We start from the raw sequence: 26315 nt of genomic DNA on the forward strand, positions 1-26315 counted from the left end.
GATCATACTAGGACATGTTAATCGCCCAATGCACACGCTTGGCTTTTGATCATTTGATGAATTATTAATATCACTTAACAAATAAATGCTGTGACAAATATTTTTCAGATTAAGTAGTTAATCAAAAAGTGGCACTTCCTGTGAAAAGCAGGCATAAATCAGGGCCTTAAGAAATTGTTTCCAAAAAGTAGCTACAATCACGAGTGTGAAGTTTTAATGTGTTCCTTCATCAATTGAATTCTTCAGTCCTTGGAAATTCACAATTAACAACAATTGAACACAAGTGAATTGTATGATATCATCTTATTTATTCATATTTGTTATGGAATGATTTCTATAATAGTGGAGCAACAGAGCTCTCAACAATAACAGAACAATGTCTGAATTCATTTAGTACGCAAAAAATACCGAATAACTAAATAACCGTATCTTAAAGACAAGAGAGAGAGAGGGGATAAGAGAGAGGGAGGAGAGAGAGGAGGAAATGGAGGAAACGAAAATAGTCACCAAATAACTAAAATAATTCATACTTGTTTAATGGATAAAGCAGCCATATTTACAGAAATAACTAATAACTGAATCAGCTCCTGCAGGGAACCTAATTCTCATCGGGAAAACCTATTCCTTCGCGAGTATAAATCAACTAAATTAAACTTTTGATATTCGACACAATTTACATTGAAATCTACCCAGTTATAATTGAGGTATAAATAACTAATAATTTGGCTCTTGTTTGTTAGACATTTAATAACGAACAGCACAGAAACACATCGTAGTATAATCGGTGGGTAAATTCAGCTGCACCTCTATTTATAACAAATTAATCAAATATTATTGACTTAAAATCTATAACGATCTGTAGATCTGAGCGATTAGATTGTCTGTCTGTCTGTCCGTCTGAAATAAACCAATCGCTCTTAGAATAGCTATTGTTACCGATAGTAACTAATGCGGTTTATATTTCTATACAAAGTACAATTAATACCGTTGCGAGACTTTAATTATATATTTGTATACAACGTAGCAAATATACACGGCTACGCTGTATTACATCTCTATATACAATGTATTACACAATGTATTACACAGCGTCTGCAGCAATGAGATATATAACAATCAGTGTTCATATAAAAACCTTTTCTAACAATTAGCACCATCAAATCACAGAACTACGCAACCAACAATCGTTACTATGGCAATCATCAGAGGACGACGGACGCGCGTGCGGTAGAGCTGCGTGGTATCTCATCCGGCGTGTGATTGGCTGAACCATTCGCAGACGATAAAGCGCTGCCGTAGAATTTCTCCTGTTCCGCTAACTGTCTCGAGAATTCCTCTTCTAAACACTGTGAATATAAGTCACACTCGTCGGTTTAATCATCGTCATACAAATCATGACTTATTGTAAGTAGAATTGGATATACGAAAATTGGGACTCAAAAATAAAGATGACTTCAGTAATGTGACGACTTATCAGATAATGACTTATACTTAGTAAATAGAATCTGAATTACAAATGAAAATGATTTCAGTAATATATAAGTTTGACTGTATTTCAAGCAGCGAATGAATGACTGTAATTCACAGACAGCAGCGATTGATTAAAAAGCTGTTAAATTTGTTGTGTAGCATTTTGAATTTAAATCTGTACTTAATGTGTATAGCAACTCGTTATGTACAGTACATACCGGTACAACCGGTCAGTCGGTACATGTATATTGTATGTACATATTGTTTGTGCATTTAATGTACAAATATAAGCTAATAATAGTTTTGTTATAGCTGCCAAAAAGAGTAATAATAAATAAATACCGTTTCTAATTCCTGTTTTAAAAATAAAATTAAATCAATGTAAACTCAGTATTGACCATGTTGCAGGGGGCGAAGAGGGGTAGGAGGGGAGGAGAGGTGGGGAGAGGGGAGGATGGGGGAGGGAGGGGGTATTTGATACCTGTTTTCTCGGTACAAGGTTCTCCTTCCACTGTCTGGGGGGAGGGAGGGGAGGGGTAGGAGGGTAGGGAGGTGGAGGGAGGAGAGGGGAGAAGGGGAGGGAGGAGAGGGAGGTGGAGGGGAGGGAGGTGGAGGGAGGGGGTATTTGATACCTGTTTTCTCGGTACAAGGTTCTCCTTCCATTGTCTGGAGGGGAGGAGGAGGGGGAGGGAGGGAGGGGAGGGGTATTCGATACCTGTTTTCTCGGTACAAGGTTCTCCTTCCATTGTCTGGAGGAGAGGGAGGTGGAGGGGAGGGAGGTGGAGGGAGGGGGTATTTGATACCTGTTTTCTCGGTACAAGGTTCTCCTTCCATTGTCTGGAGGGGAGGAGGGGAGGAGAGGGGAGAGAGGGGGTATTTGATACCTGTTTTCTCGGTACAAGGTTCTCCTTCCATTGTCTGGAGGGGAGGAGAGGGGAGGAGGGGGAGGGGAGGGGAGGGGTATTCGATACCTGTTTTCTCGGTACAAGGTTCTCCTTCCATTGTCTCAACTCAGAATGATATAATTCTTCCAATTCATTGATTTTCTGCGTTTCTTGTTCCATTAACATTTTTCGTTTTTCGCTCTTAAAAAATAAATACAATTCGAATGCGTTATTCTATTGAATTAGTAGCGTTGAGAAGCGGACTGTTACTAACGGTAACTATACCTGAAGTTGTCGTAACTCCTGGAGTTGTGTTATATTCCTCGAGCTCAATTCCTCCCATTGTCGTTTATGTTTTAATTCTTGTCGAAGTTGTTCCGCTTTCACTCGCTTTTTCTCCGACTCCTCGAACTAAAATACGGATTTCGGACTGAATACCGGACTGGGATCGGGTAACGGGTATAATCAATTAAACGATAATCTTACGTGTTTTATTTTTTCCCTCTCCTCGTCCGGTGAACCGATCGTACTGATTCGTAAACTCTGTTTAAACATTTGAGCTCTTGTTTTCATTTCACTTTTTTGTATCCGTGGTAACCGCTTTTTTTCGACTGTCTGGTGTTGCAGAAGTTCCTCCTCTTTACGCAGATTTATCCTCTGAATTTGCTCCAATTCCTGTCAATCGAAATATCACGCGTAAATATTGAGTTTATTTGAATAATTGACAGTTATAACTATAGTAACAGTACCTTCTCATGTCTGGTCAACATTTGATGTCGTTTGAGGAAAAATAAATCTTTCAATTGTCGTTTCGCGAGTTGATTTTTTTCATGTAGGTGGCGCTCTTCCATTTCCCAAATCGCTGACTCACGGGCTAAAAATAGAGATGAGATCTCAGATATTAGTGATGGTGATACCTGAGATATTTCAGTGAGATTATATCTCAGTGATTGAGATATCTCAGATATTTCAGTGAGATTATATCTCAGTAATTGAGATACCTGAGATATTTCAGTGAGATTATATCGCAGTAATTGAGATATCTCAGATATTTCAGTAAACTTACATCTCAGTAATTGTTGTTTTTGTTGTAAGAATTGTTTTTCTAATAAAGCGATTTTCTCGCGATGTTGATCTGAAAGTCGTTTCATAGACCGTTCTAAACTTTCTGATTGCTGTTCGAGAAATTCTCGCTCCTGAAACAAAAAACAGAAATAAATATCTACGTTAGTCGATTACGTGGCTCCACATAACCTTGAGAGTTTAACGACCTTATCGGCGATCTCTAACTCTTTTTCCTCTCGACGTCTGCGAAGAGCTTCTTTACGCTGATCTTTCGGTAACATTTCTACTTCCTGTTTGAGAAGTTTCATTTCCTGTTTTAAGCCGTCTCTGAATTGGCGAGCTTCGCGCTCCTGAAGGAGACAATTAAAACATGCGTAAGATCGCGGTAACAGGAACAGGAAGTACACGAGATCCTCGTTGATTTACCTGATCACATTTGATTTTTTTCGATGCAAATTTCATATCAATTCCCTGCGATACTTCCGCTTTTTCCACCTGATTCTTTTGTTGTCGATTCAAATTTTCGATATCGGCTTCATAACTTTTTAACAATGACTGAAATAATAATTCATTGATAATCTCAATCATAACGAGATGATTTATTGATAATCTCAATCATAACGAGATAATTCATTGATAATCTCAATCATAACGAGATAATTCATTGATAATCTCAATCATAACGAGATAATTCATTGATAATCTCAATCATAACGAGATAATTCATTGATAATCTCAATCATAACGAGATAATTCATTGATAATCTCAATCTCACTGTTTGATATATCGTGGTGAGTTTTGGTAATTACCTGCATTTCTAACTCATATCGTTTGTCTTCTGTTTGTTTGATATTCTGCGCTTTCAACACTAAATCTTGGTATTGTTTATTTTCTAATTTTTGCAATAATTTCAATTCTCTCAAATCTTGCTTCCTTTAAAACAAAACAAAAAAACACATCGAAATTTACATAATTTCATCAACAAAAACCACAACTGGATTTTACATAATTCTGTACACAAAATTCAAATGATTTTCAACCCCGTTTCAGCATTATTACACAGAAGGAAAGCACTTCACTCCCCTCACTCCCCTCATTGACGGTCTACTCTACGCGTATCCCCTCTAACTAACAATCGACATCCCCCCCGCAAGATCATCGCCATAACAACCGATATTTACCTGATCATGTGCATATTGAAATACATTTCAACAGCGAACACCATTGTCTGCGGATAAGACTGCCACCAGGCTGTTATATCAAAATTACTTAAACTAGGTTTCTGATATAATAAATCTCTAATCTGATTCCTCCATTCAACTCCTCCTCCGCCTCCTCCTCGTGCTCCTCTCATCGTCGTCGGCGACGACAATTTCACTTTCAACGATTTCTCATCTTGATCGCTATTCAGGTTGTCATGGAAACTATCTTTACGATAACCGACAGCGCCCCCTGGTGATATACCGTTAGATCGCTGTAGACTGAGACGAGGTCGCGCTATTGGTCGTATTTCTAGATCGGGTGAATTAGCGGTCCTGATAATCGGACTCGTTCTCGGACTAGTCCCGCTACTAGCTAGTGATCTACGGATGTCTGTGTTCAGTTTACGTGAACTAAATACATTTCCCATCCTCATAGTCTTACTGTTTAAAGGGTAGGTCATCTAGAGAGTGACCTCGCTGTAAACTAGGTCATCTAGAGATTGACCTCGCTGTAAACTAGGTCATCTAGAGATTGACCTCGCTATAAACTAGGTCATCTAGAGTGACCTCGCCGTAAACTAGGTCATCCAGAGCGACTTCACTGTTAACTAGGTCATCCAGACCATGCCACAGTAACCTTGAGTTTTAAATATAGCCGGTTAAATTCAAACATTCTATCCTAAATACATTGTAAGGTTTGAATAGATGTGAGTTATAAGTGTAAGAATCACAGCTGCTGTTGTCGACGGTACTGTTATCTCCATGGTAATACGACAGTGATTGTTGAGTCAGCTGATTATTGAGATGTGACGTGCTCCTGAAGAAGATGATATCGTGTCCACACTCGAACTGCTGCTGCTATTCCATGCATCTTATTCATGCAAGATCCGACAACAATGAAACCAGTTACAGTTTGAAATCATAACTCACTGTCTGAAACTACCAAACAAGAGCCTGAATGAGCAGAGGGTGATGATTGAAGGAGAGGGGGGTCTGTGTTGAGAAGGATGAGAATGAAGATGTTGAACGTAAATGATACAAATACCTCAAAATCATTCATCAAATATAAATCCATAGATCGATAGTTTGAGATGAGATCTAAGTAATCCTCATCATCATTATTATCATCATCAGAATCAGTACCAGTAGCAGCAGCAGCAGCAGCAGCAGCAGTACTGGAGGACTCAGAGAATGAATGAGTCAGTGAGTTTCTATGTGATGTCACAGAAAGCCAATCAGATGTCCGATGCACTCCGGTCTACAATAACTTTCAACACGACACTCTCTTCAATTCTCTGCCAATCTCAGATATATCTAATCAAATCTCACAATCATCCCGAATATCAGATATAGCAAAATCCAAAATATCAAAACAACAACGTCACAAATATCAGAATCTCAAAAATTGATCACATCAAATTTCATGATATCTGAATCTCATTAAACCAAAATCCTCGAAATCTCAAATCTTTGATCTCATTATTCACAATAGAGATTATGAAGATCGGACGGAGTCTAATATCATCCGTCCGTCTGTCTCTAATATAACAGATTAACAGACGTATAAAAACTGAATTCTGTTACCATAGTAACGGTATATCGGCCCGGTCGTGTTATTAGCAGGATGTCAATACTTATAACATTTATAGAGAGAGAGAGATTCATTGATGTGTGAGACAGAGATATCTATCAGTCACAACCTGCAGACAGACAGCTGACTAGACAGACAGACAGACAGACAGACAGACAGACAGACAGACAGACAGACAGACAGACAGACAGACAGACAGACAGAGATATCTATCAGTCACAACCTGCAGACAGACAGCTGACTAGACAGACAGAGATATCTATCAGTCACAACCTGCAGACAGACAGCTGACTAGACAGACAGACAGACAGACAGACAGCTAGACAGACAGACAGACAGACAGACAGACAGACAGACAGCAGAGGAAGCCTAGACAGACACATGGGCAAACAGAGGTAGCCTAGACAGACACATGGGCAAACAGAGGTTGCCTAGACAGACACATGGGCAAACAGAGGTTGCCTAGACAGACACATGGGCAAACAGAGGTGGCCTAGACAGACACATGGGCAAACAGAGGTAGCCTAGACAGACACATGGACAAACAGAGGTAGCCTAGACAGACACATGGGCAAACAGAGGTTGCCTAGACAGACACATGGGCAAACAGAGGTTGCCTAGACAGACACATGGGCAAACAGAGGTAGCCTAGACAGACACATGGACAAACAGAGGTTGCCTAGACAGACACATTTGCAAACAGAGGTAGCCTAGACAGACACATGGGCAAACAGAGGTAGCCTAAACAGACACATGGGCAAACAGAGGTAGCCTAGACAGACACATGGACAAACAGAGGTGGCCTAGACAGACACATGGACAAACAGAGGTTGCCTAGACAGACACATGGGCAAACAGAGGTAGCCTAGACAGACACATGGACAAACAGAGGTGGCCTAGACAGACACATGGGCAAACAGAGGTTGCCTAGACAGACACATGGGCAAACAGAGGTAGCCTAGACAGACACATGGGCAAACAGAGGTTGCCTAGACAGACACATGGACAAACAGAGGTTGCCTAGACAGACACATGGGCAAACAGAGGTTGCCTAGACAGACACATGGGCAAACAGAGGTTGCCTAGACAGACACATGGGCAAACAGAGGTGGCCTAGACAGACACATGGGCAAACAGAGGTAGCCTAGACAGACACATGGGCAAACAGAGGTAGCCTAGACAGACACATGGGCAAACAGAGGTTGCCTAGACAGACACATGGGCAAACAGAGGTTGCCTAGACAGACACATGGGCAAACAGAGGTAGCCTAGACAGACACATGGGCAAACAGAGGTAGCCTAGACAGACACATGGGCAAACAGAGGTTGCCTAGACAGACACATGGGCAAACAGAGGTTGCCTAGACAGACACATGGGCAAACAGAGGTTGCCTAGACAGACACATGGGCAAACAGAGGTAGCCTAGACAGACACATGGGCAAACAGAGGTAGCCTAGACAGACACATGGGCAAACAGAGGTTGCCTAGACAGACACATGGGCAAACAGAGGTTGCCTAGACAGACACATGGGCAAACAGAGGTAGCCTAGACAGACACATGGGCAAACAGAGGTAGCCTAGACAGACACATGGGCAAACAGAGGTTGCCTAGACAGACACATGGACAAACAGAGGTGGCCTAGACAGACACATGGGCAAACAGAGGTGGCCTAGACAGACACATGGGCAAACAGAGGTGGCCTAGACAGACACATGGGCAAACAGAGGTAGCCTAGACAGACACATGGGCAAACAGAGGTGGCCTAGACAGACACATGGGCAAACAGAGGAAGCCTAGACAGACACATGGGCAAACAGAGGTTGCCTAGACAGACACATGGGCAAACAGAGGTGGCCTAGACAGACACATGGGCAAACAGAGGTAGCCTAGACAGACACATGGGCAAACAGAGGTTGCCTAGACAGACACATGGACAAACAGAGGTGGCCTAGACAGACACATGGGCAAACAGAGGTGGCCTAGACAGACACATGGGCAAACAGAGGTGGCCTAGACAGACACATGGGCAAACAGAGGTGGCCTAGACAGACACATGGGCAAACAGAGGTAGCCTAGACAGACACATGGGCAAACAGAGGTTGCCTAGACAGACACATGGGCAAACAGAGGTTGCCTAGACAGACACATGGGCAAACAGAGGTAGCCTAGACAGACACATGGGCAAACAGAGGTAGCCTAGACAGACACATGGGCAAACAGAGGTTGCCTAGACAGACACATGGGCAAACAGAGGTAGCCTAGACAGACACATGGACAAACATAGGTGGCCTAGACAGACACATGGGCAAACAGAGGTTGCCTAGACAGACACATGGGCAAACAGAGGTTGCCTAGACAGACACATGGACAAACAGAGGTGGCCTAGACAGACACATGGACAAACAAAGGTGGCCTAGACAGACACATGGGCAAACAGAGGCTGCCTAGACAGACACATGGGCAAACAGAGGTAGCCTAGACAGACACATGGGCAAACAGAGGTGGCCTAGACAGACACTAGGCCAATAGGATTTCTTCAGACTGTGAAAACGCTACGCGATACGAATAATTGAGTGTGATTTCAATCTTTTAATACAGTGGTGTATCAATCACTCAAATTAATACTATTTGTAAATCATAAACTGATGAAGTCAAATAAATTCACTTCAATCCCTAGTTAACGTAAACATTGAAGTCACATGACTGACACTACTCAACACAGCCAAACCTGACAGCTGACCAGTCACATGACCACCTGTGACATGTCTGGTCAGCCAATCAGGAGCTAGGGTTAGGGTTAGCTCCATCTGGTGGTAATTCCATGAACCCTAACTGAAAGTGACAGGTGCCCAGTCACATGACCACCTGTGACATGTCTAGTCAGCCAATCAGAAGCTAGGGTTAGGGTTAGCTCCGTCTGGTGGTAATTCCATGAACCCTAACTGAAAGTGACAGGTGCCCAGTCACATGACCACCTGTGACATGTCTGGTCAGCCAATCAGAAGCTAGGGTTAGGGTTAACTCCATCTGGTGGTAATTCCAGGAACCCTAACCCTAGCTATGAGTGACAGGTGACCTGTGACATGTCTAATTACCCAATCAGAAGCTAGGATTAGGGTAAGCTCCATCAGATCTAACTGTGAGTGACAGCTTACCAGTCACATGACCTGCTACCTCAATCACCCATGTTTATAGTAATCACATCGATTTGTAAGATTATTATCCGATGAAAATAAATACGTCACATTCAATCAACTATACATCTGCAACATATCTTCATTATCAAATCAACTTCATTTACAAGTTTATCAGACATCATCTTCACCATGTATTAAGCATCCAAGAAAACAAAGCAATCTTGGATGCAACTAGTTAGTTACCTAATAGTTGGTGGTAAGCTTTTTATAATCGGATGAGCTTATACCAACAGATATGTGGGTTGTGAAAATATCCGATCGTGAAACTAAAACACAGACAGGTTACTGACTAGGATCCAACCACATTCACAAAATAAAACATAGATGCACAACTACATATCCAGACAAACATATGTGTAAAGTAGCCAGTAGTTCAGGAGGAGATTGGAGAGATCTGCAGACAACGGATGAGCTGACTTCAGTATACCTCAACGCATCTGGACCGGTGAAAAGTCATCTTTTATACGCTTGATTCGATAATTCTAAACATCTCAGTTTTATCTCATAGATATAAATAATGTAGTAGAATTTGGGGCCTTTATGATATGATGTATGTGGCCACATCGACGTACGGTGGACGTACAGAGGACAATATTTATAATAATCCACTTCTCTATCTCACTCCTGTCCGGTACATTATGCTTCAATATCGGACAAATGAAGGGTTTGAAAATCATTTGAATTTTGAACTCATTTTTACAGAGAGAGAGAATCAAATAAAATCCTACCTCATCTCAAAATCTTCTTTATTACGATTCTCTTCGCCTTCGATAATGACTTTAGAAGTAGTGGATGTCACGACAACTCCATCCACGACGTATTTCCTTACTTTAGTTAGAGTTCGGAAATTTCCTTTCTCTGCCGTCTGCCAATGAGAGAATAAATATATCATTACGTTTCATTTCACAGAATAAAACTTTACCTAATCCATAGTTCTTATAGATCAGTTAGAATCAAAATAACCTGATTTAATTATAAGATATCTTCAGTTTGGACTGTTTTTTTTATCAAGAGGTTCCTTGCGCCACTTGTCACCAGGCAACAAGAACAATTAGACGCCAGAAATTCACTTGACTTTTCCCTGATTTTCATGAACATTTCTCGATATTTCCAAATTTATGAGAACTTTTCAATATTATCTACGTGTAATAAAAAGAAAACAAACCTTATTTTTGACCATTCTGTTTTCAGTACGGCGTTTAACAACTTGCTCAGTTTTCCCTGGTTCTGTGACCCCGGTGACCGTGACCCCGGCGTCCGTGACCCCGGCGTCCGTCTGCTGCTGCTGGTGCGATTGTTCTGTACTACTAATAGTCTCCATACTCTCACTATCCGTCCATTGTTTCACCGACTCACCACCAGGTGTCTCCACTATGATATCGTCGACGTTAGTTTTTTCATCCTCCGCGTTTAAATCGTCGATATTCGTTGTTTCGTCATCAGGCTCCGCCCCTTCTGTCAGCTGATTGACAGTTACTCCACCTTGACGTATCGCCTCGTCTATATTAGTAACAGGTATTGGATCTTCTTGTAGTATTTCATCGATACTATCCGATACAACTCCCGGTACAGACGGTTCATCCTCATCTGACTTAATCACATCATCTACTATATCATCTACAACAGCTTCACATACAACGACATCATCATTCTTCTTCTCTTCAGCAGCTATTACACTGTGTAACTCGTTTTCTATAGATACTCCTTCATCTTCAGCGTCATCATCATCATCATCATCCTGAAATCATCATCAATATCAATTAAAGACTCGGAGGACAGGACTCCAGCTGACAGTTCTACAAACGCACCAACTTAAACACAGTCATGTGATTTTAGGACAAGTTGATCAAAATCGCGATTAACCGATAAACATGAAATTCTATGAATGAATAACAGTAAACTCTGCTTGCTCCACAACTGAATAGCTGTGTTTGTTTGGGAGGAGACTGAGCTCTCCACTGAGCCAGGTGCCCCAGGTATAGCACATGCTCTGTGAGTTTAAAATCATCTAAATCTGAATCCAAAGTCTGGTGAGATCCCAGGCGAGCGCAAAGTCTACTGTATTTCATCTCATAACTGTTGAACTGAAGGTACTTATAGTAACGGAATATAGTAGCAATAAAACATATAAATTAATTAAAACAAAAACAAAACAACATAAAACAATAAATATAAATAGTTGTGGTGAATATAAAACAAAGCAGATAAAAGTGTGAAGCAGTGGAGACAAATATAAACATAAACAAAACCGGGAATAAAAACTGAGCCTGGAGTAAAAACAAACAACACAATAGATGAAACAACATGCTGCTACCTGATCATCTGGACCAATATCCATAGTAACTGTTTCCTCCATCTGTTTATCATCTGTTTGACTTTCTAATGATGTTGCATCGTTTGAATTGTTTGATTGGTTTAATAATAAAACAACAGGTTCGTTTTGACCCATCACAGTTATACATTCATCCATTCGGCCATCAATTTCACTGACAGGTTTAACATCAGTTTGATTGACAGGTTTGACATCAGTTTGATTGACAGGTATGACATCAGTATCGTTGGCAGGTTTGACATCAGTATTAATGACAGATTTGGCATCAGTTTGGCTGTTCATTCTGTTTTGGCTGTTCATTCTGTTTTGGCTGTTCATTCTGTTTTGGCGGTTCATCATTTTTTCATAGTCACTTTCATCTATTGGTAAATTGTCTCCCTGATTCCTAGTTAATTGGTCCGGTTGATCACCCTGTAATTGGTCCGGTTGATCACCCTGTATTCTGGCCAGTTGATCACCCTGTAAATGGTCCGGTTGATCATCCTGTATTCTGTCTGGTTGATCAATTGGTAAGTTGCAGATTTGATCACCCTGTAAACTATCAGCCTGATCTTCTAATAAATTGTTTGCTTGATCATTCTGTTTTCTGTCTGTGTGATCACCGTGTAGACTGTCTGTGTGATCACCCTGTAGACTGTCTGTGTGATCACCCTGTAGACTGTCGGTGTGATCACCCTGTTGTCTGTCTGTGTGATCACTGTGTAGACTGTCTGTGTGATCACCCTGTAGACTGTCCGTGTGATCACCCTGTAACCTATGACACCTATCTGTAGATTCTACACTACTGTGCTCTATGTTACCGTTAGCAACTATTTGATTAACAATAACAGAAATCGGATGATGATTTCTGTTATCATCACTTACATCTTTACAAACATGCGTATCAATCTGCTGCTCATTATCACCCGCGGTTACACATTCCTCGTGTCTATCCTCGTCGCTATTGGTAATGACGACAGTGGCCGTGGGTGTTGATTGTTGCTGTTTATCGTCATGGTTTTCAGTTGGCGGCAGCGTTGACGTAACCTGAGGTTATGAAGTAGATATTCGATTTTAAAGAATAGTTGATTGAATTGAATTGATAGAATGAGACGTGCAATATTGAGAAGCAGACGGCATTCAATACAATTGACTATATTCACAGACGATACCTTAGTGATATCTATAGAACCGGTTACTGAGGAATCAGATCCATCGTTAGACTCAGCATCCAGTGACGTTCGACTATCTCTCTTTAAATAACCAAATAAATTACATTTTAATATCAATATCTGGAGTGGGTGTCAATCGTAGAATTTGACACACAAACACATGAACTGAACTCTCTGAATAAATACGTTACCTTGCCGATCGGTTTGTCATCGGGAACGTCTTCCATTGTCTCAATCACTTCAGCTTTAGCTTCGCTGATTAATTCTCGAATTGCTCGGTTATCTGTGACATCTTTTATAAAATCATGCTGTAAATTACATAAAATATTAATAATTTGTGAGGTTTAAAGCTTAAAGAATTTAACTCTGAATGAAAGAGATTTAAGTTCAGGGGCCAGTTCCACAGTCGAGACTTAAGTCCATAAGTGGACTTAAGTCTTAAGATTGGTCCCAAGTTGTTAGATTGGCTATAGAACTAACATGGTCTTAAGTCTAAGCCAAGACTATGGAACTGGCCCGAGGTCTGAATGATAGAATAGAAGTCGGATACTTACATTGAGCAAATCAATAGTATCCGGACGCAGTTCTGGGTTCTTATTCAAACAGATCTTTACAAAATCACGGAATTGTGGAGACCTAAAAATACAAATATAGAATACAGTATTCAGAATTCTAATTAGTTCTGTATTCAGCTTCATGAGAAAACTCAACCATTCAAAGGTTCATTGTATTTTTAGGCTCAGGCAAAAGCAAGCAGTTTCAAGCACTTTGGAGACTCACAATGAACCCTGTAGAAATACAAAGTACTTTTTAATCATATGAATTTAAATGGAGTGAAGTGAATTCCTACCATTTCTGTTGTTTTTGAAGACGCGGTGGATCTGCTTTCTGTATTTTAATCAATACTCTCATCGGATGCATGTCGTTATACGGAGGGTTCGTTTCTGCAAACTCTATCAGTGTTATACCTTAAATAGAAACATTTCACATAAATATCGAAATAATATCAGAGAATATCAAATCAACAGCCTTCGCCGCGATAACTTACCCAACGACCAAATATCAGCTTTATAATTATATGGGTTATCTTTGAATGTTTCGCACAGTATGACCTCGGGAGCCATCCTATAATCAATACCGGTATTATTAAAGGCTTCAGTTTGTACCCGGTTCGGTAATCTACCCGTCCCAATACTTAAACTACCCATCCCAATACTTAAACTACCAGTCTCAATACTTAAACTACCCGTCCCAATACTTAAACTACCCGTCTCAATACTTAAACTACCCATCTCAATACTTAAACTACCAGTCCCAATACTTAAACTACCAGTCCCAATACTTAAACTACAAGTCCCAATACTTAAACTACCCGTCCCAATACTTACCAATACGGAGTTCCAATAAATGTATCACGTTTTTGATCATTGCTTGAATTTTTAGCAGAAACGCCAAAATCAGCTATAAAACAGAAGAACAATTTCAAGTTGAAATTGACGTTAGGGGTGTTGGATTTTATATTATTTCACCATCGATTATTTCAAATCAACATTGAATGAATTTGATAAAGAGTTTAAAACTGACCTAGTTTAACGTTTCCATCAGCTGTAAGTAAAACATTTCCAGCTTTTAAATCTCTGTGTATAATATTAGCATTGTGTAGAGCGTGAAGACCTTCGCACATTGAACGACAAATAGCTTTTATTTGAGGTTCAGTTAAAGGTTTCTCCAAGTCTAACATGATACTATCCAACGCTCCAGCTCCACAGAACTCGATATACATCTGAAATATACAATCATTCAGCATCGTGTGAATCTAAACAGTTGGTTATCTATGAACAAATAGGCTACACAGAAATGGGCTTATTTTCCACCATATAGTTAGATATATCGGGCCGTTGTACATAACTTCATAATGCCTAAATTTTTCTGGGGGGGGGAGGGGGATTGAGAGTCAAATTAGTCAAATTTAGAGTAGGGGCTGATTGGACATAAATAACAAGGACAACAGACCACAATTTCAGGGACAGTCCCAAAGGGTCCCAACACTAACCCAGGACAGTCCCAACACTAACACAGGACAGTCCCAAAGGGTCCCAACACTAACCCAGGACAGTCCCAAAGGGTCCCAACACTAACCCAGGACAGTCCCAAAGGGTCCCAACACTAACCCAGGACAGTCCCAAAGACAGTCTGTACACTAACCCCTACACTTACCCATAGTTTATCATCCCAGAGAAATGCTTCATGAAGTCCGATCACATTCTCATGTTTAACTGCTGTTATGATATCAATTTCAACCGTAAAATCTTCTAAATCTTCTTCATCTTTTATTTCAACTTGTTTCAAAGCGGCTTCGACTCCAGTTTCTTTATTACGAGCCTAAAACCATCATATCATAAATAACTTTTCAACAATTATATTCAAAACAAGACTAAAAATAACGCGTATTTGTAGAACTTACTCGATAAACTTTCCCGAAAGCTCCGTCTCCTAATTCTCCCGTTATTTCCCAGAATTCCTCGGGGTTTTTATCCCGACAAATATTTTCGTTGATTTTTTTCTTTTTTTCGCTCGAATCGAAACCGACTTTAAAAATGTTTTTAAACTTCGCGAAAAACGACATCTTTTTCTGATTATTTCTGACCTTTTTCGCCTCAAAAGTTTAAAACTTCAGTTTCATTTTCATCACAAATATCTGAAAATAAATAAAAATTGATTTAATTCAGCTTCAACACTGTTACAAGCAACGCCAGCAGGCTCAGTGGCAGGATGACAGGTACCAGTAGCAGGACGATAGCTAGCAGGAACCTGATGACCGGTACCAGTAGCAGGACGACAGCTAGCAGGAACCTGATGACACTGACAGGTACCAGTAGCAGGACGACAGCTAGCAGGAACCTGATGACAGGCTCCAGCACTAGCTGTGAGTCGCTGCACTTATTACATGATGAGTATCACATCTATCAATAATGTCAGTCCATCAAACGAGTTTCCATCCACGGCCCCTTGACTTGTTAGAAACTAAGAAATCTTTAGAAATCCAATACAACTGCTATCAGGGCAATGGGCTAAAGGCAAACAGCAGCAGGGTTTGGACCCCGGAACCAGAGACACCCTGTCCAGACAGATAGACAGAAACTTTGAGCCGAGCGAGAAGAGAATGTGTGGGTGGCATTGGTTGTGGATGCCAGGATTGGCCTGGCTGGCTGGCTGGGTGGAGGTGGGTTGGGCTCTCAAACTACGAGATTCCTGAAGCCCAGTGAGATTGTCTCCTATATGTGAACAAACAGATAACTATAAAGAGCTGACCCGAGGTGCCTTAAACCTGATATACAAATATTCTACCTGTAACAGAGTGAAATAGACAGCGCCTTCATCGATTAAACCAAAACAACTTGAATATCCACACTAAACTACACAGCACCATTCCGTCAGATACCCGGCGCCTGTAATTGCACGTTCGTTAGAGGTTTCCAGTACGGATCGTGACACACAGCATGAGACTCAGTGAAAACCTATACATGAAACAAACAGGAGATGATCAACTCATGAGTCTCAATATTCGGGCATAAAAAGCTATACAACACAATTTCTTTTGACAAAAATATTTATTTTATTTAACTAAATTATAGGCACTTATTGTGGTATTAAAACTTCCATGTTCAAATGAAGAAATACGATCTCGGCATTTCATCTGCAAGATATTAAGAGTTTTAAACTTTATCAAGGCCTCAAAGAACTACATCAAGCGTAAGCGTAATAGTCGGATTTGAATTCGGAGTGGCCCGCCTGTTGAGCAAAAAATCCGGACACAACATCGGATACTCAGTGCCCAACACAGCTTTTAAAATGCTTTAAAAGTTTGATTTAGTTTCTGAATGTATTTGTAAATTATCTTTATCAATTTCAACTTCTATAGAAAATCAGCGAATTGAAAAAGTTTGATCCGGATAATTATCCGATAAATTTGACCAATCAGAGCCGAGGGATTTCCCGCTACATTGTGAATGTGGAGTCTGATATCTCCCTTCAAAAAACATTTAAAAATGGATCCTAAATTACAAGTATTGGGAGAATAGAAGTAAACTTTAAGAGATCCTGATAGATGCAATATTGATGTAAGATTTAAACTCAAATTATGAATCTGTTTTTTGAAATGAGCGAAATAAACTGTTTATAGTTTCGTAAGCAATAAAATTTCATTGATTTATGTGGAGATGTAGAACATAGAGAAAGGGGTCGGGTGGCCTATTCATCGCTGTATTAGTTTAAACTTGCAGCTGATGATTAAACTCGCTACTGCTGCTGCAGTTCATATTTAGAAGATTTGTTGGATTTTATTTTTTCTTCTGTCAGGGACGAAAATTATTGAGAACTATTTATGAAAATGAAATATAAACTCAAAAACTTGGCTGTACAAGTTTATAGGTTAACAGAGGTATAGAATCTGCTTGATTAGAGACAGTTGGAGGTGATGCATGAATACCTCGTGTTCATTTTCATTAGGGGGGCTGTTCAAATCAGCAAATTACCATTTTGTCTTTTTGAACTGCCCCCCACTCCTAAATTCGTATTAAATTGAGTCATTTTTTTACGTTTCAGGAACAAATAAGAAGAATGTCGACGAACATAGATTTAAATGTTGTTCAAACACCTGGAGCGATACCTGAAGTTATAACGCCTCCAACTCCTCCAGATGATAATACTCAAAATCAACCTCCGGAAGACGTTCCTGAAAAGAAACTCGGTCGATCTCGTTCCGACGGTCAACTACGAGTCAACCGGTCGACGGAAAACCAGCGGGTCAGTCGATCGAGCAGTAGAGGTCATCTAAAGGTCGTCGCCGCCGCCGATAAAGGATTGTTAGATCTCGATCCTAACGATTTCACGAATAAATTAAAGGAAGTGATTAATATTTTACCGGAGGAAAATTGTGCGCGGAAACGGAAACCGTCGGTTACGAGAATAGATTCGGAAATTACCGTAAAAACACCAACAATGGAGGAAATGAAACCCAGTCGTCCTCGGCGATCATTAAACACGGAAACAATCGATAAACCCGTTATAACAACTCCGGTTATAACGTCTGATAATTCCAGCGAGGTTATCGTAGAACGACCTTCAAACGTTGTGGAGCGACCTTCGAAGTGGTTAGTGGGTGATTTAATCTGGTGTAAAGTAACGGGTCACCCCTGGTGGCCGTGTATGGTATCATTCGATCCAAACTTAGCCATCTATACTCAATCATTTAAACAAGGTGAATATTTCATGTTGAACCTTATCTTCAGTGGTACAGTTAACCTCCAGTCCCAAGGGTCGGTTGCACAGTCACGGCTAAGACTTAAGACCAGTCTAAGCTCATTTTGGTTCTATAGCCAATCTAACAACTTAAGACCATTCTTAAGATTTAAGACCACTAAGGAGTTAAGCCTTGACCGTGCAACTGGCCCTCAAATTGTATTTCCAATTCTTTTAACTAAGTCTGAGTCATTATTTGAATAAGTCATCAAAATAATAATCATCACAACAACAACTCTTTAAGCTGTGTTTGATTTCATTCATTAATGAAATTTCAGGTAAATATCGAAAATGTCACGTGCAGTTTTTTGGAGAGAAGGCAGAAAGAGGTTGGATTCACGAGAGTTCATCTTTAGAATTGAAAGGATCCGATCCTTTCAGCGAATTAGAGAATTCGTTGAAACAACAATCCAGACCGAAATTCACGATAGCGCCCGGTCGCAAGGTGAAATGGGATCTCGCTTACGAGGAAGTTTTAGACGCTCTACAAATGGATCGAAATCAACGCAACGAAGAATTAACTTTCGATTATCGTTCTCCCGAACCATCGGAGAGTCCCGAGGCGGTTAACACTAAAGGAGGGAACTCCCGACGTCGTAAAATGAAACGTAAAGTTAAATCACAATCCGATTTACGAGACGTCGACGTTAGTAAGATTTCGATGAGTTTATTGTTACAGAAAAAACTGAGAACTCCGTTTGAATTTTATTGCGAAATAAATCGAACAAAGGTAAAATTGGAACACGTGGAATTCACGGAAATTATGGTGAAGGAATATTTAAAACATGAATGGACGGAACTGAGTGAGCTTCAGAAACAACAATATACAGGTAATAATAACATACGAGTCAGGGGGTAAGTCAGGCAGGGGCCTTGACTCAGAGGTCCCGGGAGGGGGCGGGTCAGGCAGGGGCCTCAGGTCAGGCAGGGGCCTTGACTCAGAGGTCCCAGGAGGGGGCGGGTCAGGCAGGGGCCTCAGGTCAGGCAGGGGCCTTGACTCAGAGGTCCCGGGAAGGGGTGGGTCAGGCAGGGGTCTCGGGTCAGGCAGGGGCCTTGAGTCAGAGGTCCCGGGTCAGGGGGTGGGTCAGGCAGGGGTCTCGGGTCTGAGGATCAGGATCTGAGTCAGGCAGGGGTTTGAGTCTGCAGGTTGGGTCTCAAGTTCTAATCGGGGGTTTAAAATCTGAGCCCGGTTGCAGTTTTTTGTTAAGTCTAAATGTTTAAGCTGTTCAGTGACCCCCTGTATTTGAATTAAGCTGTTCAGTTAAGCGACCCCCTGTATTTGAATTAAGCTGTTCAGTTAAGCGACCCCCTGTATTCGAAACGTTAATTTTTATTTTATCAGTTGCGAATTTCTCCGCGAAGAATTCTTCACGAACACGAAAACCGTCTGCTAAACTGATGGAAGCAATGAATTCATTAAAAAGCAGCAGTCCACGTGGAACGTCGGATCCACGTGGAAGAAGAATAACCGCGTCTCCGCAATCTATCGAAGCTGTAATTAATGAAACGGTTCAGAAATCACTAACGAGTATTTATGATTTTCCGGATGATGATAATTTCGACGGAACCGAGAATCATTTCACTCCGAAACCGAAACCACGTCAGAAACGTAAATTAGACGAATCTGACGCTGAACAGACGACCAGCACAGCTCCGGCTAAACGTAGGAAGAGAGATGCGCCATCTACTGGGAGTGGTCAGAAACAATCTCGTAGCGGAGATGTGAAATCTAAATCATCTACTGGGAATTTAGATGACGATCAACAAAGTACAAACAGTGTAAGTTTAAACTACTCCGGATATAAACTACTCCGGATATAAACTACTCCGGATAGTTACACCTTGGAGTGATCATTGAATGATTACTCTTAAGGTTTCACAGTCATGGCTTGGATTTAATTTAAAGTTAAATTAGTTTAACCAAAAATGGTCTTAACTCATTTTTGGTCTATGACCAGGGTGAGTTTCCAGATTTAAGACCATTTTTGGACTTGAGTCAGGACTGTGCGACCAACTTGACTCTTGACTTGGACGAATCCGGAATTATTTTCTGATTTCCTCTGAAACGTAATTTGTTTGTATAATTGTAGGATTCGTTAAGTGATTCTGTAACTGCGCGAGCTTCACGTAGAATTGAAAATATCTGTCAAATCTGTTATAAAAATGGAAAACTAACACAGTGTACAGGAGTGTGTCTGGCGTGGTTCCATTTAGACTGTCTCGGAATAACTGTTCAATCGGTAACACAGTTCCGATGTGATCAGTGTACATCAGGTATATCACTCCCTCCTCTCTCCCCTCCCTCCCCCTCCTCCCCTCTTCCTTCCTCTCCATCCCCTCTCCCTCCCTTTCCTCTCGCTCCCCCTGTTTGTCTCACAGTTGATACTGATACTGAATGTTTCTAATTTTAGGAGTTCATTTGTGTTTTGTCTGTCAAAAACCGGATCAACAAACGAAGAAATGTAGCATTTCACATTGTGGGAAATTCTACCACGAGGATTGTATAAAATCAATCGCAGAAAGCAGCAGCAGCAGCAGCAGCAGCAGCAGCAGTAATACAACTACTAAAACAGCAGCAGCTGCATTTATCTGTCCACTTCATACATGTGATACATGTACTAAAAACAGCACTGAAAATACTAAAAAGCACACGAGTAGAGGTAGTTATATCACGCCCCCTAGTGGTAGTTATATCACGCCCCCTTCCTGCGTGCGACATCTAAAACTATTACATGATAATTATATCGATTGATATTCGATATTTCAGGTAAATTAATGAGATGCGTGAAATGTCCGACCGCTTATCATCAGAGCGCGTTCTGTTTATCGGCTGGGGTTGAAATATTATCCAATCAGAACATTATCTGTAACAAACATTTCCAGTTTGTGAAAGGAAATCGCCATCATTCACACATTAACATCAGTTGGTGTTTTGAGTGTTCTAAAGGTTAGTTTTAAATTCCTCTTCATACAAAGTACAGATCAACACCTCTCACAAGTCAACTGGTTTAAACAATTTCCGTGATTGTAAATGTAGTCCCAAATTTACTGTGATTCCTGTCGTAATTACAAGTAATTGTCTCGTGATTTCTCTGAGAAGAAGGTGGTCAAACTGAAACTACTGTTGTTTAAACTGAAACTACTGTTGTTTAAACTGTAACTACTGTTGTTTAAACTGTAACTACAGGGTCCAGTTCCACAGTTCTGAATTAAGATTTGACTCTGAGTTAACTCATTGAAAATGAACTAACTTTAACTCAGAGTCAACTCTAACTCACAACTGTGGAACTGGGTCCTGTTGTTTAAACTGTAACTACTGTTGTTTAAACTGTAACTACTGTTGTTTAAACTGTAACTACAGGGTCCAGTTCCACAGTTCTGAATTAAGATTTGACTCTGAGTTAACTCATTGAAAATGAACTAACTTTAACTCAGAGTCAACTCTAACTCACAACTGTGGAACTGGGTCCTGTTGTTTAAACTGTAACTACTGTTGTTTAAACTGTAACTACTGTTGTTTAAACTGTAACTACTGTTGATTAAACCGTTATGTTTGTTGTAGGTGGTTCATTGTTGTGTTGTGAAAGTTGCCCGGCAGCGTTTCACCCGGAATGTTTAAATATTACGTTCCCCGAAGGTCAATGGAATTGTAACGAATGTTCTCAAGGTCGAGTTCTTCTCTTCGGCGAAATAGTCTGGGTTAAACTCGGTAACTACAGGTAACTATAGAAACCGCAACAATCGAGTTACCCGTGAGATCGCGTCGTCGAGTACGAGTGTAGAATTTTGATTGATATTTTAGATGGTGGCCCGCGGAGATTCAACATCCAAAAAATATCCCCGACAATATTCAGAATCGGTCGCATCAGGTCGGGGAATTCCCGGTGAGGTTTTTTGGGTCTCATGATTATTTTTGGACTCATAAAGGCAGGTGAGTATCATCACTTTGTTTTCATGGTTCCCACCGAACGGGGAAATTGGGAAAAACTTGGGAATTTCTAAATAATAATTCCCAGTTCGGAAATATTTGGTAAATTGATTTACATTTTACGTAATTTGCCAAGGGGAACTTTCTTCAGCGATTTCCCTTGAAAATCACCTTTATGAACCTGGCACCGCTTAAATGTCGACTTTAGCATGACAGTATCTGTTCATTTCCATTTGGGAAAAATCACCCATGAAATATTTGGGAATTTTTAATTCATGTAACTGTGGGATCCATGTGTTTTTCATGACACAAAATGATATAATCGTAAAAATGATGAATTTTAATTTGTTTGTTTGTTAGAGTTTTTCCGTTTCAAGAAGGAGACAAAGGAAGTAGAGAATCAGCGAGTTCTAAAGGTTTAGCGAAGATGTTTAAATTAGGTAACAGATTCTCGATTCATTGATTCCGATTCTTTCCGTCGGTTATCGCTTATACATCGTTACGATGATGGTTTATTGTTGTAGCCGTTACCGAGGCGACCGAAGCTTTCAACGAATGGACGCAAAATAAAAATCAGAAAGAAAAACAAGAGCAAGAAAAACATGAGAAAAAACCACCGCATTTCAAACATATTAAGGTAAAAATATCATTGGTTTTATTTGCAGTAGAAAGAACCTCATTGTAACAAACTTCAGGAGACCAGAAAAAATCAGGTTTCTCGTTAAGCTGGAATTGTTAAGTGTATGACATTGTGGCTGCTGAGGCTTTCGATCCCCTTGAAAATACAGAATCTTTAAGCTCCATTCTAGTTGGGGGCAGAAGATATTTTGTAACGGGAGGTTGATTTTCAGTGGGGTGGATGTAAAAATAAACATGACTCTAAAAAATTGTACCAATAGTTTGTTATATCCCAGTATATTCATGAAATTTGTCTTATACATTGATAATTTATGTATATTTCTAGACGAACATACCTTATGGTAACGTAGCTCAATTGAAAGCTGATTTATCTCAAGTATCTCGCTGTGAATGTAAACCTGATCAGGAAAATCCTTGTGGATCTCATTTGGATTGTTTAAATCGAATGTTAATGTATGAATGTCACTCGTCCGTCTGCCCGGCTCAAGATAAATGTCTCAATTTACGTTTTCAAAAGCGTCAATACGCAGATTTAGCTGTATTTAGAACTAAAAGGAGTGGTTGGGGTCTCAAGTGCAATGTCGAACTCAAAAAGGTATTTATTTGATCGATTTGAAGCAGTTTCTATTGTGTTAGTGGATGTAGAATTATCTATGAACGTTGATTGATTTATAGAGAGATTTTGTGATTGAATACGTCGGAGAATTAATTGATGATGAAGAATGTAAGAAAAGAATTGAACACGCCCACGAAGAAAATGTATCTAATTTCTACATGTTAACAATCGATAAGAACAGGTACGTTGAAATCAGTTCCACGGTCGCTGTTCCACAGTCACTGTTCCATGTTCCACAGTCGCTGTTCCCTGTTCCACAGTCACTGTTCTGCAGTCACTGTTAGTGTTCCCTGTTCCACAGTCACTGTTCTCTGTTCCACAGTGGCTGTTCCACAGTCACTGTTAGTGTTCCCTGTTCCACAGTCACTAGACCCTCATTGGAATTGGATCGTCAGTTCTCGATAAACTCTTATTTACTGTAGTCTGTGTGATGATTTGTTGTAGAGTTATTGATGCCGGACCGAAAGGAAATTTATCAAGGTTTATGAATCATAGCTGTCAACCTAATTGTGAAACACAAAAATGGATGGTCAATGGTGATATAAGAGTGGGATTATTTGCTAGTCAAACTATACCTGCAGGTTTGTATTACACAATATACTTGAAAGGAAACTCAGTTCAACAGAGTTTAATGAAAATTGTTTTATTTGTATTTGAAGGAAGTGAATTAACGTTTAATTACAATTTGGAATGTTTGGGTAATGATAAAACAGTTTGTCAATGCGGTACAGCGAACTGTAGCGGTTTCATCGGAATCAGACCAAAGGTAAAATAACTATATCTCATTACAATTAACAGACACCAATAGTAATTACCAATAATTGACTGTTTGTATTACACACTGTTTGTTTGTATTACCCACTGTCTGTTTGTATTACGCACTCTTTTCAGACGGCGAAAGAGAACAAAACTTCAAAAACTGATTTGAAAAAGAAGAAAAAGAAGAAGAAACAAAACGCGTTTAAACACGACGACGACTGTTATCGCTGCGGCAATGGAGGAAAACTCATACTCTGTTCCAAACATCAGTGTCCACGCGCTTATCATCTAGAATGTCTGAACGCTGATAAACCTCCCTATGGTAAGTATCTATTTATTATTAATGATTATATGTATTATATAGCACCACATCAGCGCCCTCTATTGTGTATTATAGGTAAATGGTATTGTCCGTGGCATCAGTGCGATGTGTGTGGTAAGAATTCATCGGTTTTATGTCAGGAATGTCCAAACTCATTCTGCGGCAAACATTCACAGTTTATTCACACGAACCCTGACGGAAAAATGTTGTGTGAGGACCATGAGGAAAAACGGGATGAGGGTTGCGAGGAGCAGTCGGATGAGGGTCGCGAGGAGCAGCCGGATGAGGATCGCGAGGAGCAGCTGGATGAGGATCGCAAGGAGCAGCCGGATGAGGATCGCGAGGAGCAGCCGGATGAGGATCGCAAGGAGCAGCCGGTTGTCAATAGCGATGGTATTGTTACCGAATCAAAACGGTCATTTTTGCTTGAAACCAATGACCAATCAAATTGTGGGTCGTCGCCACGGCAACCCGATAATGAAACTGATAATCCGATTGGCGATGACATCGCCATGGAGACCGATACCTTATACCCCGCCTGTTGGCGGTAATATGAACTATTTTCTTATATGATATAGGTGTAATTATGAATTAATCGTAACTTTATTTAATGAAAAAAAAAGATTTTAATTGATTCTTTAATTTAAGACTAAATTTCGATGTAATTATTTTGTAAAAGTTTGTCACTGATTTTTTAATTGAATATTTTGATAAATGTTGGGACAACAGAACTTTTAAAATGGAAGGAAATTTTAGAAACTCTGTTTAACAGTACGTGTGACCTCTTGTAATTTAATACAATAGTAATTGTTTATATGGAACAATAAACCATTGTTTTGTAAATTTAAATATTGAATGAATTTGATATTTTAACCTATTAATAAATTCTACGACTTTCCAAAATAACTTCCACCATTGAGTTGAGTTTATTGATTCTCATTGGAAAGGACAGTGGTGTCCTGGGTTCGAACTCAGTAATTACTGACACTGATTCAGAGTGGTCCTGATGCCGAATAGAGGATGTACAGGGGTGTCCTGGGTTCGAACCCAGTAATTACTGACACTGATTCAGAGTGGTCCTGATGCCGAATAGAGGATGTACAGGGGTGTCCCGGGTTCGAACCCAGTAATTACTGAAACTGATCCAGAGTGGTCCTGATGCTGAATAGAGGATGTACAGGGGTGTCCCGGGTTCGAACCCAGTAATTACTGAAACTGATCCAGAGTGGTCCTGATGCTGAATAGAGGATGTACAGGGGTGTCCCGGGTTCGAACCCAGTAATTACTGAAACTGATCCAGAGTGGTCCTGATGCCGAATAGAGGATGTACAGGGGTGTCCCGGGTACGAACTCAGTAATTACTGATACTGATTCAGAGTAGTCCTGATGATGGAATATCAAGATTCTAACGTGATCGCCATCTATTGGAATTTGGCAGAACTGACTACATAGCTCTTTCTTGTCTTACTGATTCTTCTTCATTGCGTTGAAATCACACTCGCCATCTGGTGGATATAACCATCATTATACTGTAGTAGCATATAAATCCACCAGATGGCGAGTGTGATTTCAACCCACTGAAGAAGACTCAGTAAGACAAATAAGAGCTATCTAGGGAGTTCAGCCAAAATTCAATAGATGGCGATAACAGCATCATTACTAAACTGAAGTGGATGCTCGGGTTCGAAACCGGTAATTACTGACACTGATTCAGAATGGTCCTGATGCTGAATAGAGGATGTACAGGGGTGTGTCCCGGGTTCGAACCCAGTTATTACTTACACTGATTCAGAGTAGTCCTGATGCTGAATAGAGGATGTACAGGGGTGTCCCGGGTCAAACCCAGTAATTACTG

At 40.4% G+C, this 26315-nt stretch overlaps 2 protein-coding genes across 5 annotated transcripts; one reads left to right on the top strand and one right to left on the bottom strand.

Annotated features, from left to right (window-relative positions):
- Positions 1 to 308: 308 nt before the first annotated feature.
- On the bottom strand, positions 309 to 16303 carry LOC141900659 (serine/threonine-protein kinase 10-like). 3 transcript variants are annotated; one of them, XR_012618747.1, is made up of 24 exons: positions 16244 to 16303; positions 15360 to 15593; positions 15113 to 15277; positions 14480 to 14678; positions 14284 to 14356; positions 13944 to 14020; positions 13746 to 13863; positions 13450 to 13531; positions 13087 to 13203; positions 12896 to 12976; positions 12609 to 12770; positions 10578 to 11150; positions 10141 to 10277; positions 4230 to 4353; positions 3846 to 3974; positions 3626 to 3769; positions 3421 to 3550; positions 3104 to 3228; positions 2841 to 3029; positions 2640 to 2765; positions 2442 to 2555; positions 1813 to 1824; positions 1136 to 1346; positions 309 to 897 (listed from the first exon to the last, which is right to left on the bottom strand). XR_012618747.1 is itself a non-coding variant. In XM_074787642.1 (23 exons), the coding sequence occupies exons 2-23, from the start codon at positions 15519 to 15521 to the stop codon at positions 1203 to 1205; spliced, it is 3183 nt and encodes a 1060-aa protein (XP_074643743.1). In that variant the 5' UTR covers positions 15522 to 15593; positions 16244 to 16303; the 3' UTR covers positions 309 to 1202. The 3 variants fall into 3 exon arrangements, 2 of the variants coding, with proteins under 2 accessions (XP_074643743.1, XP_074643744.1); XM_074787642.1 differs by having other exon boundaries at positions 309 to 1346; XM_074787643.1 differs by lacking the exon at positions 1813 to 1824 and having other exon boundaries at positions 309 to 1346.
- A 589-nt stretch (positions 16304 to 16892) lies between these two features.
- Positions 16893 to 25345, top strand: LOC141900654 (histone-lysine N-methyltransferase NSD2-like). 2 transcript variants are annotated; one of them, XM_074787635.1, is made up of 17 exons: positions 16893 to 17016; positions 17501 to 18155; positions 18475 to 19026; positions 19539 to 19975; positions 20287 to 20470; positions 20608 to 20856; positions 20964 to 21143; positions 21759 to 21915; positions 21999 to 22127; positions 22485 to 22564; positions 22649 to 22761; positions 23089 to 23358; positions 23439 to 23560; positions 23824 to 23960; positions 24039 to 24145; positions 24271 to 24460; positions 24536 to 25345. In XM_074787635.1, the coding sequence occupies exons 2-17, from the start codon at positions 17516 to 17518 to the stop codon at positions 25009 to 25011; spliced, it is 4023 nt and encodes a 1340-aa protein (XP_074643736.1). In that variant the 5' UTR covers positions 16893 to 17016; positions 17501 to 17515; the 3' UTR covers positions 25012 to 25345. The 2 variants fall into 2 exon arrangements, with proteins under 2 accessions (XP_074643736.1, XP_074643735.1); XM_074787634.1 differs by lacking the exon at positions 16893 to 17016 and adding an exon at positions 17116 to 17336.
- The last annotated feature ends 970 nt before the right edge of the window (positions 25346 to 26315 follow it).

The sequence above is a fragment of the Tubulanus polymorphus genome, chromosome 2, assembly GCF_964204645.1.
Source record: "Tubulanus polymorphus chromosome 2, tnTubPoly1.2, whole genome shotgun sequence".
NCBI lineage: Eukaryota > Metazoa > Nemertea > Palaeonemertea > Tubulaniformes > Tubulanidae > Tubulanus > Tubulanus polymorphus.

What these genes read in the sequence shown, in the direction of transcription:
- LOC141900659 (XM_074787642.1), bottom strand. Translation starts at nt 15,521, where the DNA reads ATGTCGTTTTTCGCGAAGTTTAAAAACATTTTTAAAGTCGGTTTCGAT. An exon ending in ACAGAATGGTCAAAAATAAG is followed by an intron (nt 10,278 to 10,577) that starts GTTTGTTTTCTT and finishes TCTCATTGGCAG; the next exon opens with ACGGCAGAGAAAGGAAATTT. An exon ending in AGGAGTTACGACAACTTCAG is followed by an intron (nt 2,556 to 2,639) that starts GTATAGTTACCG and finishes TTATTTTTTAAG; the next exon opens with AGCGAAAAACGAAAAATGTT.
- LOC141900654 (XM_074787634.1), top strand. Translation starts at nt 17,280, where the DNA reads ATGAAAATGAAATATAAACTCAAAAACTTGGCTGTACAAGTTTATAGG. An exon ending in GTTAAACTCGGTAACTACAG is followed by an intron (nt 21,916 to 21,998) that starts GTAACTATAGAA and finishes TTGATATTTTAG; the next exon opens with ATGGTGGCCCGCGGAGATTC. An exon ending in TTTTGGACTCATAAAGGCAG is followed by an intron (nt 22,128 to 22,484) that starts GTGAGTATCATC and finishes TTTGTTTGTTAG; the next exon opens with AGTTTTTCCGTTTCAAGAAG.